Here is a 16846-nt window from a genome sequence, read left to right on the forward strand (position 1 = left end):
AATTATTCAAACGACGTTTCAATGAACCATTGTTGAAATGAATGAAAATGGTTATAGAAAATCGCCTACAGCCTAACGCCGACACAGCTGATTCTTTGATTGATTCTAAGCTGTTTTGATGTAGGGGATGGGTAAACTGGCGCGCTACAAACATGTTACCAATCAAATGTAATATTAGTAGGACTAGCCTACTTAGACACTTTAGTCATAGGCAACGTTGCCATGTTAATTTGGGCTAGAAGTGCTTGCTTGTGGTGGCGCTCCTGTCCGCTGCTTCTCCCGAATTGTGTGGCAAATTTGTCAGCAATCAGCTTAAATGTCAAATCATATTTATTTCTCTTTGTCGCCATGGTATTGGGGGAAACGCGGAGAAACGAGACGGTCAGTCCTCGTATTTTTTCTTCGCGTTTCGTTATAAGAAATATATAGGTAATAGTTAGTCTTCTTCCGTATTGAACAGAGGCTACGGGACGCTCTTTGTTCCGTATTTTAAGGAACTACTCAATGCACACACACTACAATGAAAAACACACAAAGAAATCGCTAAACATATAGCCTACAACCAAATGACACTTTAATGCAGCGTTTCTCAAACTATGGGCCGCGAAACGTGGAGACTGCTGCTGGTCCGCGAGACATGGAGTGAAATTAGGTCCGGTGATCTGATAATTTGCTGCGCAATTGACCAAGCAACCGCGGACCGACAGAAAAAGAAAGCAAACGTTGCTGCTATCGGGAGGAAATGCTTGCTAATTTTATGTGTTTAAACATAGAGCCATACAATTAGGTGTGTCTGTTATTATGATAATTTTCGAGCATAACTGCTTGTCCATAGCTCAGTGACAGGTGTTAATAGCCTTGCCATAAGCACTGCTGTGGAATGCAGGTGCTTCTTTTATTATGCGGTTAGAGCATAAGCGCTTACTCATATAGACTATAACTCAGGGACAGGTGCAAAACCACCAACTGGGATGGATCGAAGGGCAAGCAAGCACTGCCACACAACGTGAAGGCCTTTGTGTTGTCAACACTAAGCAGAAAGTTTCCTACGATGGGGAGAAGTGGCCGCAAGGACTGCATCAATAAGATCAACGAATGCCTTCGCAAGCCCCGAAACCCCGGTGATACATTTTCTTTCCTTTAATTCAATAAAAAAAAAAATTATCTGAAGAACTTTTCCGAGGTTGTCTTGTCTACCAAATCCTAAACTTAAAGGAGAATTCCGGTGTGAAATTGAGCTTAACTGTACCGAAACATGTTAAGGTGTACTCACACGTGTTTTAGACGCACTTTCACTCACCCCCAACATTCCGAACTCCTCCGTTTTCAGCCTAGCTCACAGTAGGCTTGAATCTATTAGATTGGGCATTACGTAGCCTATGCAGCTAAATCGCTATTTTTAAACCATTAAAAAGGTTCCAAGTAACTCCACACTGCATTGGTAGACTTCTGAGGGTCCTGACATTTAAAACGAGATACTGAGAACTTTGGAAATGCACAGGAAGTTTATTAAAAAAAAGACTGTTTACAAGCAGTGCCTTCATAGAATCTCTCCGCTGGGCGCCATCGGTATCTGTACTTTACTTAAGTATTTATATTTGGTGAGACTTTGTACTTTGACTTTACTACATTTTTAAGTGAAAATTCGTACTTTTACTCCGTTATATTTATGAAAACCCTCTCGTTCCATTTTTTGCCAAAATGGTTAACATTACTGCAAACTAACACTCTTCTTAGAGAACGTTTACATTTACAATGTCAATATCAATGTTACATAGAGATGAAAGCCTACTCTTTGAAATCTCTATTGCAGCAAATCTAATTGACGCGTTTGTTACTCATAACGTTACTCATAACATAATTGGGAACGTGTGAGCATGCATGAAAGGGAGAGAGTGCATTGATAACTGATATCTCCGCTTTATAAAGGGCAGCCGGCAAGTCTTAAAGTGACAGTGTACCATTTATAAATTAATCAAACAGCATCATAGTTCTTAACAAATGTATTTTCTACAACAAAATTACGTTGTCATTATTATCATAATGGGGGGGGGGGGCTAAGGACACCAATTCTCTTTGTGATTGAAGAATGTATCGTAAATAAATAAATGTTCTTCCTAAATGCTAGGGGGAAGGAAGTATTTGAGCCCCTATGTAACCCTATGGGAATTTAACACAGGGGCAGGTAGATTTTTATTTTTAAAGGACAGCTATTTCATGGATCCAGGATATATGCATCCTGATAAATTCCCTTTTCCCATTACCTTGGTCGTTGGAATTAAAATAGCCCCACATCATCATACCCTTCACCACAGCTAGAGATTGGCATGGTGCTTTTTCCAGTATAGGCCTGCATTGAGCTCAATGAGCATCAAACAGGCAGGCTAATAGGCCTACTGGAAAAACTACCATGGCAATCTGTTTGTTTGCAGTTTGATTTTTACTCATTTTTTGAATTAAGGCATTAAGATCAATTGTCAAATGATGATTTTATATTTCTTTTTTTAGGCAACTACAGCATGGTATCAAATACATGTTCTCCCCACTGTAGATAGCTTCTAAGCAAATAGAGAAATGTAAGAAACTATTTGAAGAGTGGCATTAGTAGTTCACCTTATATACCGGTAAGCTGATTTAGCAGGAGCTTTGATGTGGAAATGATAAATTATAATTATAATTAAGCCATTAGAACCATAATTCATTGAAGTACTTTTACTTTTAATACTTAAGTATATGTGAAGGCAAATACTTTTATACTTCTACTTAAGTGAAAATTCAAAGTGGGTACTTTCACTTTTACTCAAGTAATATTTGACACAAGGTATCTATACTTTCACTTAAGTACATAATCAATGTACTTCGTCCACCACTGAAGCTAGGCTGAAAACGGAGGAGTTCGGAATGCTGGGGGTGAGTGAAAGTGCGTCTAAAACACGTGTGAGTACACCTTAACATGTTTCGGTACAGTTAAGCTCAATTTCACCGGAATTCTCCTTTAAATAGCATAAACATTTTATCTTATGAAAAAACTCTTAGGGGGAACAGTTAGGCAGCCCTTCCTCCATATCGTAGTAGGCCTATAGGCAATTTATTAGAGGGGTCAAAAAAACTCATAAAGTAGGCTAGCCTGCTACTTTTTCCAGACTAAATGTGTCACTTTAGTGATTGGCTCTTTCAAATGCAAATGAGGTGGATGGGCTTTTGAATGGGCCTGCTGCAGGTGAGAGGACAAATCCTAAGAATTTGTTGTTTTTACAAAGTGCCATTATCATTGGCATATTCTCTTTAAACAATACATAAGTTTAGAGCGAACGTTTCAACTATGTTTGCCATGGTAGACAAAAACACTCAAATAAAACAATAGCCTAAAAAATAACTGTAGTGCGTAATGGACACGGCTCTATATCCTAAATAATTTTCGAGGTTCGCCATTTGGTAAAAAGCCAGGTCTATATATATATATATATATATAGAGAGAGAGAGAGAGAGAGAGAGAGAGAGAGAGAGAGAGAGATTCATGCATTCTGCATTACCGTGACCCTATACCTTGGATGTTTTTTTTCTCATTGGAATACAGCAGGACAGGATGCCTTTTATCTATCAAACGCAAAAGCTGAGATTGTTGGAAGGACTAGGCTACTCAACAAACTTGTTTTTCGTTTCTGGGAGATCTCGTTATCGTTTTGGATTGTCGGATTTTATTCTTATTGTATATATAGGATGAACAAAGTCCATGGATTTGCTATATTAAATCCAGTAGCCTAATAATTAGGCTATGTGCCACGTCCGATTTCGCAAGTGGTGTAGTAGGCCTAGGCTACATTTAAAAATCGACAGCCGTATGTGAGATCCATTTCATGAAGAGCAATTGTCTTGTGCGATCATGCCCCCTCCCCCACACTCGTCTAACCAGTTCACTACATTATAGCCTACCTGTGGCACTGAGGACGACTGTCTCTCCCTCTTCTCTCTCGACAGACACCTGAGCCCGACACTATGTCAATGTAAAAATGTGCGTGAGTGTGCGCTGAACCACAAATTCACATAGGCTATTAACTTTTCTTTTCAGCAGACATCGCAAACATAAAAAAAATCGCAAAACAGAAAATCTTTCATTTTTTAATAAAACGACAACTTATCTCTTAATGAGTTCCGGAGAGGTTCTTCGAGTGAGCTTCGAACCTCGATCGCTGGCGTACCTTGCACATGCTCCAACCAGTTGCGCCACAGCTCGGCTGGTAACACCGTCAGCATGAATGCTTTATTCGCGTCATGGACTTGAAATGCCGATCAAAAGTTCTGACATGTTAAACTGACGTTAGTTATTAATTCACCACATGATAAAATGCTGTCATATTGCTTGACGCCCAGCAGCCTATGGTAGTCTATGCCTATCTCTGAATCAACATGAACATGCATACGATAGCCTACATACGTTGCTAGAAACTTATATTGCGGAGCTAGGCCTCCTAGTCGATGGTTACAATGAATCACCCTCACTGCCCTATCGCATATCTGACCATCCATTGTTACAATGTTACAAAATGCGCGATCTTCTCCATGCATGTAGCCTACGGTTATAAGTAAAGTGACAAGCATAGGCATGTATTAAAGGGATAATCCGGAGTGAAATGCACTTTGGATCAATTTTTCGGACTATTGGGAGTACATACGTTGAGTTGACACCAAAATCATGTCATTCGGATGTATTTTGAGAAAGTTCGAGCTCACCGTTTTTAGCCAAAACTCGTTAGCCTGGAAGTGACTCGGGCATGTCCTTTCGCCGCTACAAAACGCTATTTTTATACCTCTTCTACTGTTCCAAACAACACTACACTTACGTGGTAGTGAGTAGAGGATCCCTAAAGCCAAACCGAAGTATCCCCACGTCTTTATGTGGTCGGATAGAGAGTCCAGAATTAATTTAATCGAGTCCGTACCTTTCCGGAAATGTTAATAAAGTGTTGTTAAAACGTTGCTAGCTGCAGCTGCGACATTTCCGGAAAGGTACTGACTCGATTAAATTTATTCTGGACTCTCTATCCGACCACATAAAGACGTGGGGATACTTCGGTTTGGTGAGTAGAGGGACCCTCTACTCACTACCACGTAAGTGTAGTGTTGTTTGGAACAGTAGAAGAGGTATAAAAATAGCGTTTTGTAGCGGCGAAAGGACATGCCCGAGTCACTTCCAGGCTAACGAGTTTTGGCTAAAAACGGTGAGCTCGAACTTTCTCAAAATACATCCGAATGACATGATTTTGGTGTCAACTCAACGTATGTACTCCCAATAGTCCGAAAAATTGATCTAAAGTGCATTTCACTCCGGATTATCCCTTTAAAGAGATTTCTGTTAACTACATTTTATTTTCAGTCGTCAAAAGTGGTGGGGACAAAATCTGTGATAACAAGTGCTGGGTACATGTAGGCTACCCAGCGTCACCGGTTAAAATGAACATGCCTCCGTTTTAAAATAGCCTATACACATTTCTAAGTATTCCTAGCATGTAAATGTAGCCAAAATGTCCATCTTGTCCATCTCTTTCGTCTTCGCCTTGACATTGACAATAATAGCCTATTCACGGAAATGCGGTCTTGTAACCGTAGCCTAATGAATTCATGAATTAATCTAAGGTTGCCTTTCGAGTAGCCTATTTCAGGTTGAATTGAAGGCTATTTCCTTCTGATAGGCCTATAGGTTTCTAAAACCATTTTCATTCATTTCAACAATGGTTTATTGAAACATCGTTTGATTAATTTCGCCAGTCATCACTTTCATTTTAATGATTAAATGAGACGGATATGCGGAGCATTTCTCTCCCTCTCCATTGACCAAAACATTGCTCTGGCATCTCTGCTGGACTGACTAAGTTATAGGCTACGTCGAGTGAGAGAGCTGTGAGGTAGGCTGTAAACATTCGAAAACTCTGCAACTGCAATCTAACATGCCGAGCGTCATGTCTCTTTTCTCCGCTTGTCACCAGCGCGGTGTCCTCGGGTTTTTCCATGAGCCGAACCTTCATATTATTAGGGCGGTCTATGTTGCCCCCTTGCGGTTGCAGTTTTCCCGGAGAGAAAGGAGCATTCTCAACCCGTACCATCTGTATATGAAAAAGAATTTAGCACCACACCATACCACCTGTTAGCTAAAAAGTGTTCTATGGTTTGGGTTCTCATTACAATTGGAAGCTAATCACTGTTGTATTGATAGATAAAGTAAACATTTTCTGAACAGTTTCCAGGAATCCCAGTTGATTTTATGCTTTGTGTTTGAAGGTTAGACGTTGAGAACCTATCAGATGCTGATGTTAGTGATCTGATCTCAGCTGTAGGGAAATGTGAGACTCTGACTAACTTATGGTAAGAACTATGTCCATTCATATGAGTAGAAAAGCATATTTTAATGTTACACCTTAATGTTATACATACATACATACATATGTATATATATATATATATATATATATATATATACATATACATATACATATATAGGCTATATATATATATATACATACACACACACACACACATATACATATATATATATATATATATATATATATATATATATATATATATATATATATATACTGTATATATATACACATTCCTCTAAAAGTAGTGGCTTCCCAAGCATTATTGTTACATTTGTTGATATTTCTTAGGCAACAGTTATGTGGTAAATTACATTTCATGGAAAATGAATTACATTTCTGTGAAGTTATTATGTTTGTGGATGCACATTGATGTGTCATATCTCGTCTCAGCCACTGATGTAAAGTGTGCTCAAGATTGACTAAATATAAGAAGCATGTCTGCTTACACTGCCTACACTGCAAAAACTAGAAACGCACTCAGACAGCTCAGACCTCCGCCTGTATTGTTTTTCCTAGGTTGTCAAACATTTTAACCTAAACTATTCAGCACCACGTGGCCATACCATGCCATTACACCACTAAGCGAAAAACATAAACGGCTCTGGAATCCCGACGGTGATACGGATCACTCTCAAAATGTAATTGTTTCTTTCTTGGGTCATTTCTGACCTTCAGCGAAATCTGTCCATGACTTTTTGAGTTATCTTGCTAACAAACAGACGGACAGACAAACAAACACAGACAGACAGACAAACAAACGCCTGTCCCCAATGAAAACATAACCTCTGTGGCGCACCCTTGGGAAATTACTAACTTTAACATACTTAACATACGTCTGTGATCCTTTAGTCCTTAGTCCTCAGGGTTCACATTGGGATTGGGTCAAAGTAGGCTATTGACATAAAATGTCAACCCCCTCGCAAAATCGTGATACCAACTGAATCATCGTGAGTTTGGTGTACTATTAGGTGTATCGTTACATCCCTATTGTTTTCTATGTTACAGTGTGGAAAATAGTGATCTGTCAGATGAGAGTGTGCAGCAGGTCCTCCGTGCTCTCTCCAACAAGAAGTCTGTCGGTGTTGTTTTGCTCTCAGTGAAGACAATCACTAAAACCACTGCAGAGAACCTTCTACAGTTCACCCTGGACACAGAGATTGGACAGCTGGTGGGGTAGGAAACGCTTTATAGATGCGATTAATCGCTGCATTTCTTTACTTTCAGCTCATGTAACATGCTGTCTTAATGCTGTGCTTTACCTGACTCATGGTCTGATTGGCAGGGTGTACCTTCCCGAGGAGGCTGATGGAGCTGAGAGCCTATGTACTTTTCTTGCAGTTGGAAGAGACAAGGAAGACGAGAACTGTTTGTGGTGTGTCACTTAATTTTCTTTTAGAACGATTGTTATGTGATTTCCTAGTCACATATGTAGGAATACTCATTATGTATGGTGTGAACATGTAAATGATAACTGTTTCAGGTTGAGGATGGACCACAAAGGGGATTTCTCCTTGGAATCAGAAACCTTAGGACTGGGTCTAAGGTTTTGTCTCCCCGCAAAGTTCACTGACAGTGACAAGCTGTTGAATGTCGTTGACATATTTCATCAGCAGAAACCTTCAAAAGAGAAGTGAGCATCTTTTGTTCTCCCTGAGTTTTCACCATATTTCAAAAACTAATACAGCACTCTGTGTATATGTTTTTCAAATTCTGTAGCATTCCAGAGTATGCTCACCGTGCTGTTATGGAATCGTTGGTTTCCCTGCCTGGTCTGAAGAAGGTGGAGTTGTGGGTGAGCTGCCTGACTGAGAGCTGGGCCAGCAGCATTGTGTCCCTCATCCACAACTGCCCCACTGTAGAGGAAATCAGGTATAGCAATACCTACCATCATGCTGTGTGAAATCCTTAATCAACCTAAAGACTTGGGAACTTTACAGTTGTGCTATTTTTGGAGTTTGCTAGTATTGTTTTTTCTCTGTGTGAGTGTGAGTGTGTGTGTGTGTGTGTGTGTGTGTGAGAGAGAGAGACTTCACCACAAGTGTGTGGAAGTTATGCTAGTTGACTAAAAAGATAAATAAAAAACACCTGATAAAGTTCCCTTGGCCTTTGGAATTAAAATAGCCCCACATCATCACATACCCTTCACCTTACCTAGAGGTTGGCATGTGATCCTTTCCATAGATCTCTCAAATGTAAATCAAACCAGCTATTGGGCTAACTGAAATTCTAAAACGGATAGTTCCGGTCCTTGATTGTGATTGGCTGAATCGCGTTCAATGCCGTTGTAAAGATCACGATATACACACACCTTGACCGCATTTCGTTCTATAGTAATGCGCTACCACAAAACTAGCACAAAAGTTAGAGTGGCTGCTTCTCGTTGTTGCATGGCAACCACTCATATGGAGGGAATATATCTCTTGGCGGAAGAATGGTTATCATTACTTTTTTGTTGCTGTGCCTTTGTTTCATGAAATCTTGCTAGATCGACGTAGTAGCCATTTTAGAAAAGCCATAAGCCACTCAAGTCCGTGGTTTATACTGTGTATAATCGAACAGCTAAGGGGGTTTTAGGCACTCTGCTTCGTGTCGTGCCTAACAACGCCCCTTAGCTGTTCGATTATACCGTACAAACCACGGCCTCTCAGGGCTTATTGCTTAATTATACCATATGCCAGCAGCTTCAGTAGGCTCTCTGGAGATTGTGCACGCCTGTTGCTAGTAATTAAAACAAGTTTTAATAAAATATGTAACTCTGCAACAAAACCTGCAACTACATTAGTTGCCTTTAATTAATGAGAGAGAGCATCTTCATATTTTCATAACAGCCAAGTAGAAGGTTGTGATTCAGTCTGGTTAGGGCTGTAATCATTTATTTTGTTTAATTGTGATTAATCGCTGAATGTCTTTAGTTAATTGCGATTAATCACATATTTTATCACATTATTAAAATTCTATTATCTTTCATTTCTAAACTTTCAAGACGCTCTTACCAGCATTTCCTCATTGGGAAGCAAATCAATGCAAAAACAAAAGTTCATGAACTTAACACTGTAATGACATATTTGATTATTTTAAACAAAATTTCAAAAGATGCGCAGCGAGCCCAAGGCAACATAAGGTTTTCTTCATATAGCTAGAAATAGAGCTGATATAAACTGAAACTAGAAAAGCACTCAGAGAGCGCAGACCTCTGCCTGTATTGTTCTTCCTAGGTTGTCATACATTTGAACCTAAACTATTCAGATCGCCACCACATGGCCGCATACCATGCCATTACACCCCTAAGCGAAACACATAAACCGCTCTGGAATCCCGACGGAATTACGGATCACTCCCAAAATGTACTCGTTTCTTCCTTGGGTCATGTCTGACCTTCAGCGAAATCTGTCCATGACTTTTTGAGTTATCTTGCTAACAAACAGACGGACAGACAAACAAACACAGACAGACAGACAAACAAACGCCTGTCCCCAATGAAAACATAACCTCCGTGGCGGAGGTAACAATCCTGTACTGTCAGTCAACAAATTCCACTTGTTACAGACAATACTAACATTAACATCAACACTGTAGCACATTGTGTATCCCAGAATAGGGCTGTCATAGCCAAGAAATCTAGACGCCCCTAGCGGCAGCAAATGTAATTTGGCTGGCGGGGCAGTCTAGGCACGATCCATTGAGCCAGGGAGCTGAGAACCCCCAGCACCAGCGGGCCAATCACAGGGCTTAACATAATGGTGACTGACATGCGACCAGAAGTTGCGACGGTAACGCATTCTGTTATTTGAAAACAAGAAGATGATTCGTTTAGCGTTATCCTATTGCGTGGAGAGGGAAGGTTACGCATCCTGCTACTTGAAAACAAGAAGATGATTCGTTTAGCGTTATCCTATTGCGGGGAGGGAATTTGAAAGACAACTGTTTATCCCACCCCTCCGATTGAGCCCTGTCTACGGTGAGTGTCCAGACCCTACATCTTGATGTGGGTCTGGCTCGTCAGGCTAGGGCTGTCAATCTACCTCTATTATACCATTCGAATTTCATTCATTATTATTTTTCTAAATTCGAATTATATTCGAAATTAAATTTCATCGAAATCCATCCATCAGTTTTTGAGTTATCTTGCTAACAAACAGACAGACAGACAAACAAACAGACAAACATACGCCGGTCCCCGATGAAAACATAACCTCCTTGGCAGAGGTAATAAATGCTACAATAGAAGAGCATGCACAAAATGTAGGCTACACATACCGACATGAGTAGGCCTACTACGCTGTTACTTGCCACGCACTACAGTTCAAAGAATTCCGAACGGCACCAGTTCATCACCGGGTTCGCTGTCGGTGGAAAACTGCCTACGTGGTGCATCCTTGGTTCCTTAAGGATATCACACTTTCCACCTCAAAATATACAGTAGTTTGGATCAGATCAAGATTGTTTTAGCTATTCAGACTCAGTGGCGAGGCGTAATGAAAATTTCCGAGGAAGCCAAGTACACGAAAAAAAATTCATATGAGCTTTATTAGGATGACATAACCTTTTAACTGCACTGACAAACAATAAGGTATTTCTGGTGACACAGAAAACAATATTGGGCTTATGGTAACTTGCCGTCGACATTTTTTTAATATTATTAGGCCTATTAAAAGACAAGTATTGTCAACAGTCATTATAGCCGATACGCTATTTGATTTTTTTTTTAACGTTTCAACCGGCGGAACAGATTGAGGGTCTATCTATATATGAATTGAAAAAATAGGCTATAGGCCTATATATATATTGCCAAAGCAGAACATTTAGGCTAAACACAATATTTACAGAATGCGCACACAGTCAAACACGCGTGCGCTCACGCACACACGGCCTCCCTCACCAAACAGCGCAATCGGCCGCTTAATAGCTATATCGGCCCATGCATGGCCCATGGCGATACCAATGAATGACAAGAATAGAATAAGAATAGGCTATATAGGGCTTCTTTTTACTTTTAGCACAATCACTGCATAAATTCACCAAGCCGTAGCCTTGCATCAGCCTACTACCCACTCTATTTGAAGAGAAAGTCCATTCTCCTGTCTTTCATCCTAGCGAAGTGTTCAATTACAGCATCATAGAATTTCCCTCTGGCCTTCAGGTCATCCACGACAGCAGAGTCAATGGATATTTTGGCTAGGTTGACAAGTCTGTCCTGTCCACATGTGTTTCTCAGATACGTTTTTATTCTCTTTAGACATGAGAAGGAGCGCTCGGCTGATGTGCTTGTGGCTGGTATCGTGAGCATGAGCTGAAGCAGCTTGTAGACTTCAGAGAGTGTGCTCTGTAAGTCATCTTCGATAAAAAGCTGCAACAGCTCTGCTGGCGGCTTGTGAAAAAGCTCGTTGTTGTACAGCGAGCGCAGCTCGTTCCTCAATCTCTGGCCATCAAAGAATGGGTACGTCTGGATCAGCTGGGCCAACTCATTGCTAGGAAATGCGGCAGGCTTACAAAAAGACGTAAACGACTTGTGGTCCAGTAGCAGAAAAAACCCGAGGTGCTCCATATCAGCAAATCGTTGGGTCATGTGCATAACAATGCTGTCAATTACTTGGAAGTAAAGACGTCGGAAAGAGACAACAGTTTCCTCGTCGTCGTCGTCGTCTTGGTGCTGGGTAAAACCATGCTCCAGGTCATCCCAGCCATAACGACGGCGCTTGCGTCGGGATGCTGGCTCTCCCACAGCCTGGACTGCTTCGCTGTACATGCCACTGAACACCTCATCTGTTCTCAGGGCTTGGAGCGCGCTGAGAGTGCTCTTGACTCGATCCTGGCATTTTTTGATGTCCGCCGTCCTGCTTTGCAGCACTTGAAAGAGGGGTTCGGTGAGGCCAAAGATGGTTTGAAAAACTTCGAGCAGGAAAGTGAAGCTAAAATCCTTAAGCTTCTGCTGCAAGGACTCTGCTTGAGAAAGTGTTTCTTTATCCCATCCAGGCTCTGTCATCATCTTATCAAAAGCAATGCAGAGCGACCTGCGTCCTTCATGGATCGCACGCACTGCCCGGCTTTTGAAGTTCCACCTCACAGTGGAACCCCCAGGTATACGCAAAGCCTGATCAACCTCACACAGTAATGCCGATCTCTTGCATGAGCGAGAAAAGAAGTTGTGGAACGCATCGACATTGCCAAAAAACTTGTTAGCTGCTTGAATTTTATTTGTGCTTTGTGCTAAAACCAAATTAAGTTTATGCGCGTAGCAATGGATGAAGAGCGCATTGGGGCACTGTGCCTTAACTAGCGCTTGCACTCCACCGTGCCGTCCGCTCATGCAGCTGGCCCCGTCGTAGGTCTGACAAATTAGTTTGTCTGTTGGACTGTAGTTCTCGATGGCTCTCATGACAACAGAGGTTATAGCTTTGGCATCTCTGTCGGAGCTCACATCATAGAACCCGAGAAAACGCTCGCACACAATGCCCTTGTCATCCACATATCTTATTATCACAGCGAGTTGACACTTGTTAGAAATGTCTGATGTGTCATCTACCTCTACGGCAATGAAACGCGACTTCTGTATGTCTGCATCTGTCTCTAGCTGGATGATATGGGCCATGGATTCAATTATGTCATTTTGTATGGTACTGGACATGCCGCTAAAGACCGATGCCGATTCCAAGTGTTCCTCCACAACTGTGTCAAACTCCCCATAAGAATGAATCAACTCCACATAATTGCCCCTGTTTGAGCTGCCAGCTGCCTCGTTGTGACCCCTAAAAGCCTGTTCTTGACGTGCAAGGTAAAGAGATCCAATTATGAGTCTTTTAAGAACATCCCTGTTGCTTTGTACCTGCTCGTTATGCCTCCTAATGCTGACGCTTCTTGCCAAGTTCAAAGCCTCGTCAATCCTGACACGTCCAAAGTATTTAAGTTTGACTGCACAGTCAAAGTGACTTTTTGATTTACCATGTCTTTCCATGGCCCGGCACAGGTTGGTAAGGTCATTGAATCCAGTACTGGCCCAAGGATTGTTCAGCGAGCATGAGTCCTTGTCAAAAAGAAGACATGGCCAGCAAAATAGACGTTGAAGTTTAGCACTACCTGTTAGCCATTCTGTACGTGCATAATTGTCCGTATTAAAACTTCTAAAACCTTTGCCCCTTTCAGAACGAACATCAAGTTTTGGCGTTGGTCTTCCATCAGATTTGATTTGTAGCTGTTGTTGAAATGGAAGTTTAGTAAAACTAGATTTGACTAAAAACTCTAAATCTCCACCCTCCATTTAGTTTCTAATGCTAACGAACATCAAAGTAGTCAACAAGAAACAATATGGCGTATTAAATTGATGACAGGAAATGTTTTATTAGGAATCAGTAGCAGTTACAATGTAATACATACGATACGTTATGTGAGGGGACACAGAGGAGAGAAAAGGCTGCTGGCTTCCCTCTGTACTGTGCTGACGAATGACAGTTTGAAACTGGCCGTGGCGAAACCTAATTTGATTGGCTGATCACTCATTTGTGTTTGACGTTGCTTAGTGATAAGGACTCCAACTCCGGCTGGGTGCCACTTAGAGACGGCAGGAGTGTGTAATGACCTACTTTGACCACATTCACTACTATTTATCGCGGGGGCGCTGTTTCACTCATTTTAAAATATCAAACGAGAGACCGGAGATATGACAGCGCAGCACACAATTTTTTTTTTTTTTTTTTCGTCGGGCAAGAAATGGGGAAGCATGGCTTCCCTTGGCGTCCGGGAGAAAACGCCACTGTTCAGACTAAGTATCACAATTTGGCTGTGCTTGAATTAACATTTTGATACACAGTCTGAACCAGTGGCGTAGCCTAGTCTAGTTAGATGTAGCGCGTATACTGTTATGTAGTCTAGTTAACTGTGATAGGTGTACTGTGATCAACCCCAAAACCAATCCTTGCGTATTTGAAGTGGGTATACTGCGTAGTCCGCTGTATCACATAGACTACACTGGTCTGAACCGAGCCTGACTCTTTACCTGATACAATGTATCTCATTTGGCAGCTTGGAAGCTTTGGTAACCGGCGTCATTGATGGGGATTATGAGGAGGCGGATGGTTTGTTACTGGAGGAGGGAATTCGCTTACTGCAGGAGACACAAAAACGCCAGGACTGCACCATTTCTCTTACAGGGTAATTTTACACAGTTGGATTGTGAGTTGGTTGGTTGGTTGAGTGTGTATGTTTTTGCGGATGCATGAAGTTTCATTTTCTTCTCACAGGAAGCGATGCCGTAAAGACACTGACCAGTGCAATGAGTTTAAGGTCAGGAACCGTGATTGCAACCACAAGGTGGACATTACAATGAAGGGAGAGTCCTATAATGAAGAGGAGGCGAAAGAAAATAGTGAAGAGGAGGGTGAGGATGAAGTTTATGAAGAAAGTCAGGATGAGTGTGATGAAGAAAGTGAAGATGGTTGGGAGGTTAAGAACAAGAGTATGGAGATGTATGATGAAGAGCTGTCAGAAGGGATTGTCCCAGATGCTCCAATCAAGGGCCATGCTTCAGCCTTGTGTAGTAATCCAGTCCAGGGCCTTCATCAATCACATGACAATTCTGTCCAGAAAGAGTATGAAGATGACAATAGTAAAGAAAGAAAAGAGGAGGAGGGTAGAAAGGTGAGCCCATATATGTACAATGAAGCAGCAGCCTTGCATCCTTTTCCAGATAAGGGTCTGGCTTCAGCTTTCTATCCCAATCCAGCATTGTATCCTCCTACAGTTGAAGACCGTGTTTCAGCCTTGTATCCTCCTACACTTCAAGATTGTGTTTCAGCCTTGTATCCTCCTACACTTCAAGGTCATCCTCCAGCCTTGTATCCTCCTACGCTTCAAGGTCATCCTCCAGCCTGGTATCCTCCTACAGTTCAAGGTCATGCCCCAGGCTTGTATTGTCCTACGCTTCAAGGTCATGCTCCAGCCTTGTATCCTCCTACAGTTCAAGGTCATGCCCCAGGCTTGTATCCTCCTACAGTTCAAGGTCATACCCCAGACTTGAAACCTACTGTTCAAGATCATATTTCAGCCTTGTATCCTCCAACAGTTAAAGGTCATGTCCCAGCTTCATATCCCGATCCAGCCCATGATTCTCTCCCGCTCTAGTATATTCTTAAGAGGCACCTTCCATACACTTACTGTATGTTGTTATCTTCTCCATGTTTGTATCTATACACATTCTTTTTCACTCTAAGTACTGCTTTCTCTATGTGGTTGTTTCTCTCATCTGCTTTCTATGACTTTCAATTATATTCCTTCCCTATCCTCATTTTGTTTATTGATTATTCTACCTACAGGTATACTGTACCATTTTTCCTCCATGTCCTCTCGATCATGCATTCTCTACTTTCACTCCTCTCTTTACCCAGAACCTGCCCCACTCTGTCTGACATCAATACTTCTCTATCTTTTCTTTCTTACACTCATCGTATGATCTCTCTTTTTGTCTCAAATGTCTCTTTAACTCAAATATGTGACAAGTAGTTAACCAATAATGTTAGGCCTTAAGGCACAATGAAAGGAGGAGTTAGCCTCGAGTACTGTGTTCATTACATTTCTTGCATTGTACATGTACACAATAAACTTGTGAACTTATGCAGAGACTCCTGTGTTTTGTCTTGATGTCACACTGAAAATGAAATGCAATTGGTAGGTCTGGCAGATTGAGGGGACTAAAGGCTGGCTTACATTGTACGATTTTGGTCTGTTTTAACAGTCGGCGACTACATTTCCAAAATCGGGTGGAAATCATGGGAGTTGTACTGGAATTGCGGTGCACTCCCGTTAACTAAATCGTTTAGTGTAAGGTGCCATTCTTAGCAGCTGTAGCCTATATGATTATTTATATGATTATTTGTTATTTACTTTTTTATCAATTATTAGTATAATTATTCTACGTGACAGAACAGCTCTATCTGTTAGGGATGTCACACATTAAACAATGCTGCAGAAACGCACGGTGGAAATAATTTGAAGGAATCTAGTAGCAGTCTTGTAAATAGTGACCCACAGTCTTTGCAAAATCCTAATCTGAGACTGGCCTGTGACTAGAAACTCGATGAATTGTCTTTAGATGTGAGAGGGTCTGAGACTGTAGTCTTTCAAAAATCTTTTCCAAATCTTTGCAAAGTCTGTCAATGTAAAGCCTACCTTACACTGACAAGATTTGGGAAAGATTCTTGAAAGATTGTAGTCTTTTAACTAATGCCCCTCATTCTAGCTTTACTCAAAAGACTACAATCTTTTAAGAATCTTTCCCAAATCTTGTCAGTGTAAGGTAGGCTTAAGGTAGGCTTTAGGCAACACTTTGAATGTATACAACTCTCATGCCCCTCCCCCACTACCACCGAGCACCCTCCCATCGAGTTTGCGCTTGTTAGTGCACAAACTGTAATTGACAGTCAGATCTGACCACACCTACTCGCGCTGTTTTACAGAAATAGCCATGTTTTCCTAGC

The 16846-nt window shown here is 41.4% G+C and overlaps 1 protein-coding gene across 3 annotated transcripts in view; it reads left to right on the top strand.

Moving 5' to 3' along the window:
* LOC134062908 (NACHT, LRR and PYD domains-containing protein 1 homolog) overlaps positions 1–15944 on the top strand; it is a 29592-nt gene extending 13648 nt beyond the window's left edge. For all 3 annotated transcript variants that reach the window (XM_062518830.1, XM_062518831.1, XM_062518832.1), the window contains exons 5-11: positions 6277–6360; positions 7386–7553; positions 7663–7752; positions 7861–8010; positions 8097–8249; positions 14397–14525; positions 14615–15944. In XM_062518830.1, coding sequence (XP_062374814.1) covers positions 6277–6360; positions 7386–7553; positions 7663–7752; positions 7861–8010; positions 8097–8249; positions 14397–14525; positions 14615–15494 — 1654 coding nt within the window. In that variant the 3' untranslated portion in view covers positions 15495–15944. The remainder of the gene's footprint in view (positions 1–6276; positions 6361–7385; positions 7554–7662; positions 7753–7860; positions 8011–8096; positions 8250–14396; positions 14526–14614) is intronic.
* The last annotated feature ends 902 nt before the right edge of the window (positions 15945–16846 follow it).

Source organism: Sardina pilchardus, chromosome 2 (assembly GCF_963854185.1).
Source record: "Sardina pilchardus chromosome 2, fSarPil1.1, whole genome shotgun sequence".
NCBI lineage: Eukaryota > Metazoa > Chordata > Actinopteri > Clupeiformes > Clupeidae > Sardina > Sardina pilchardus.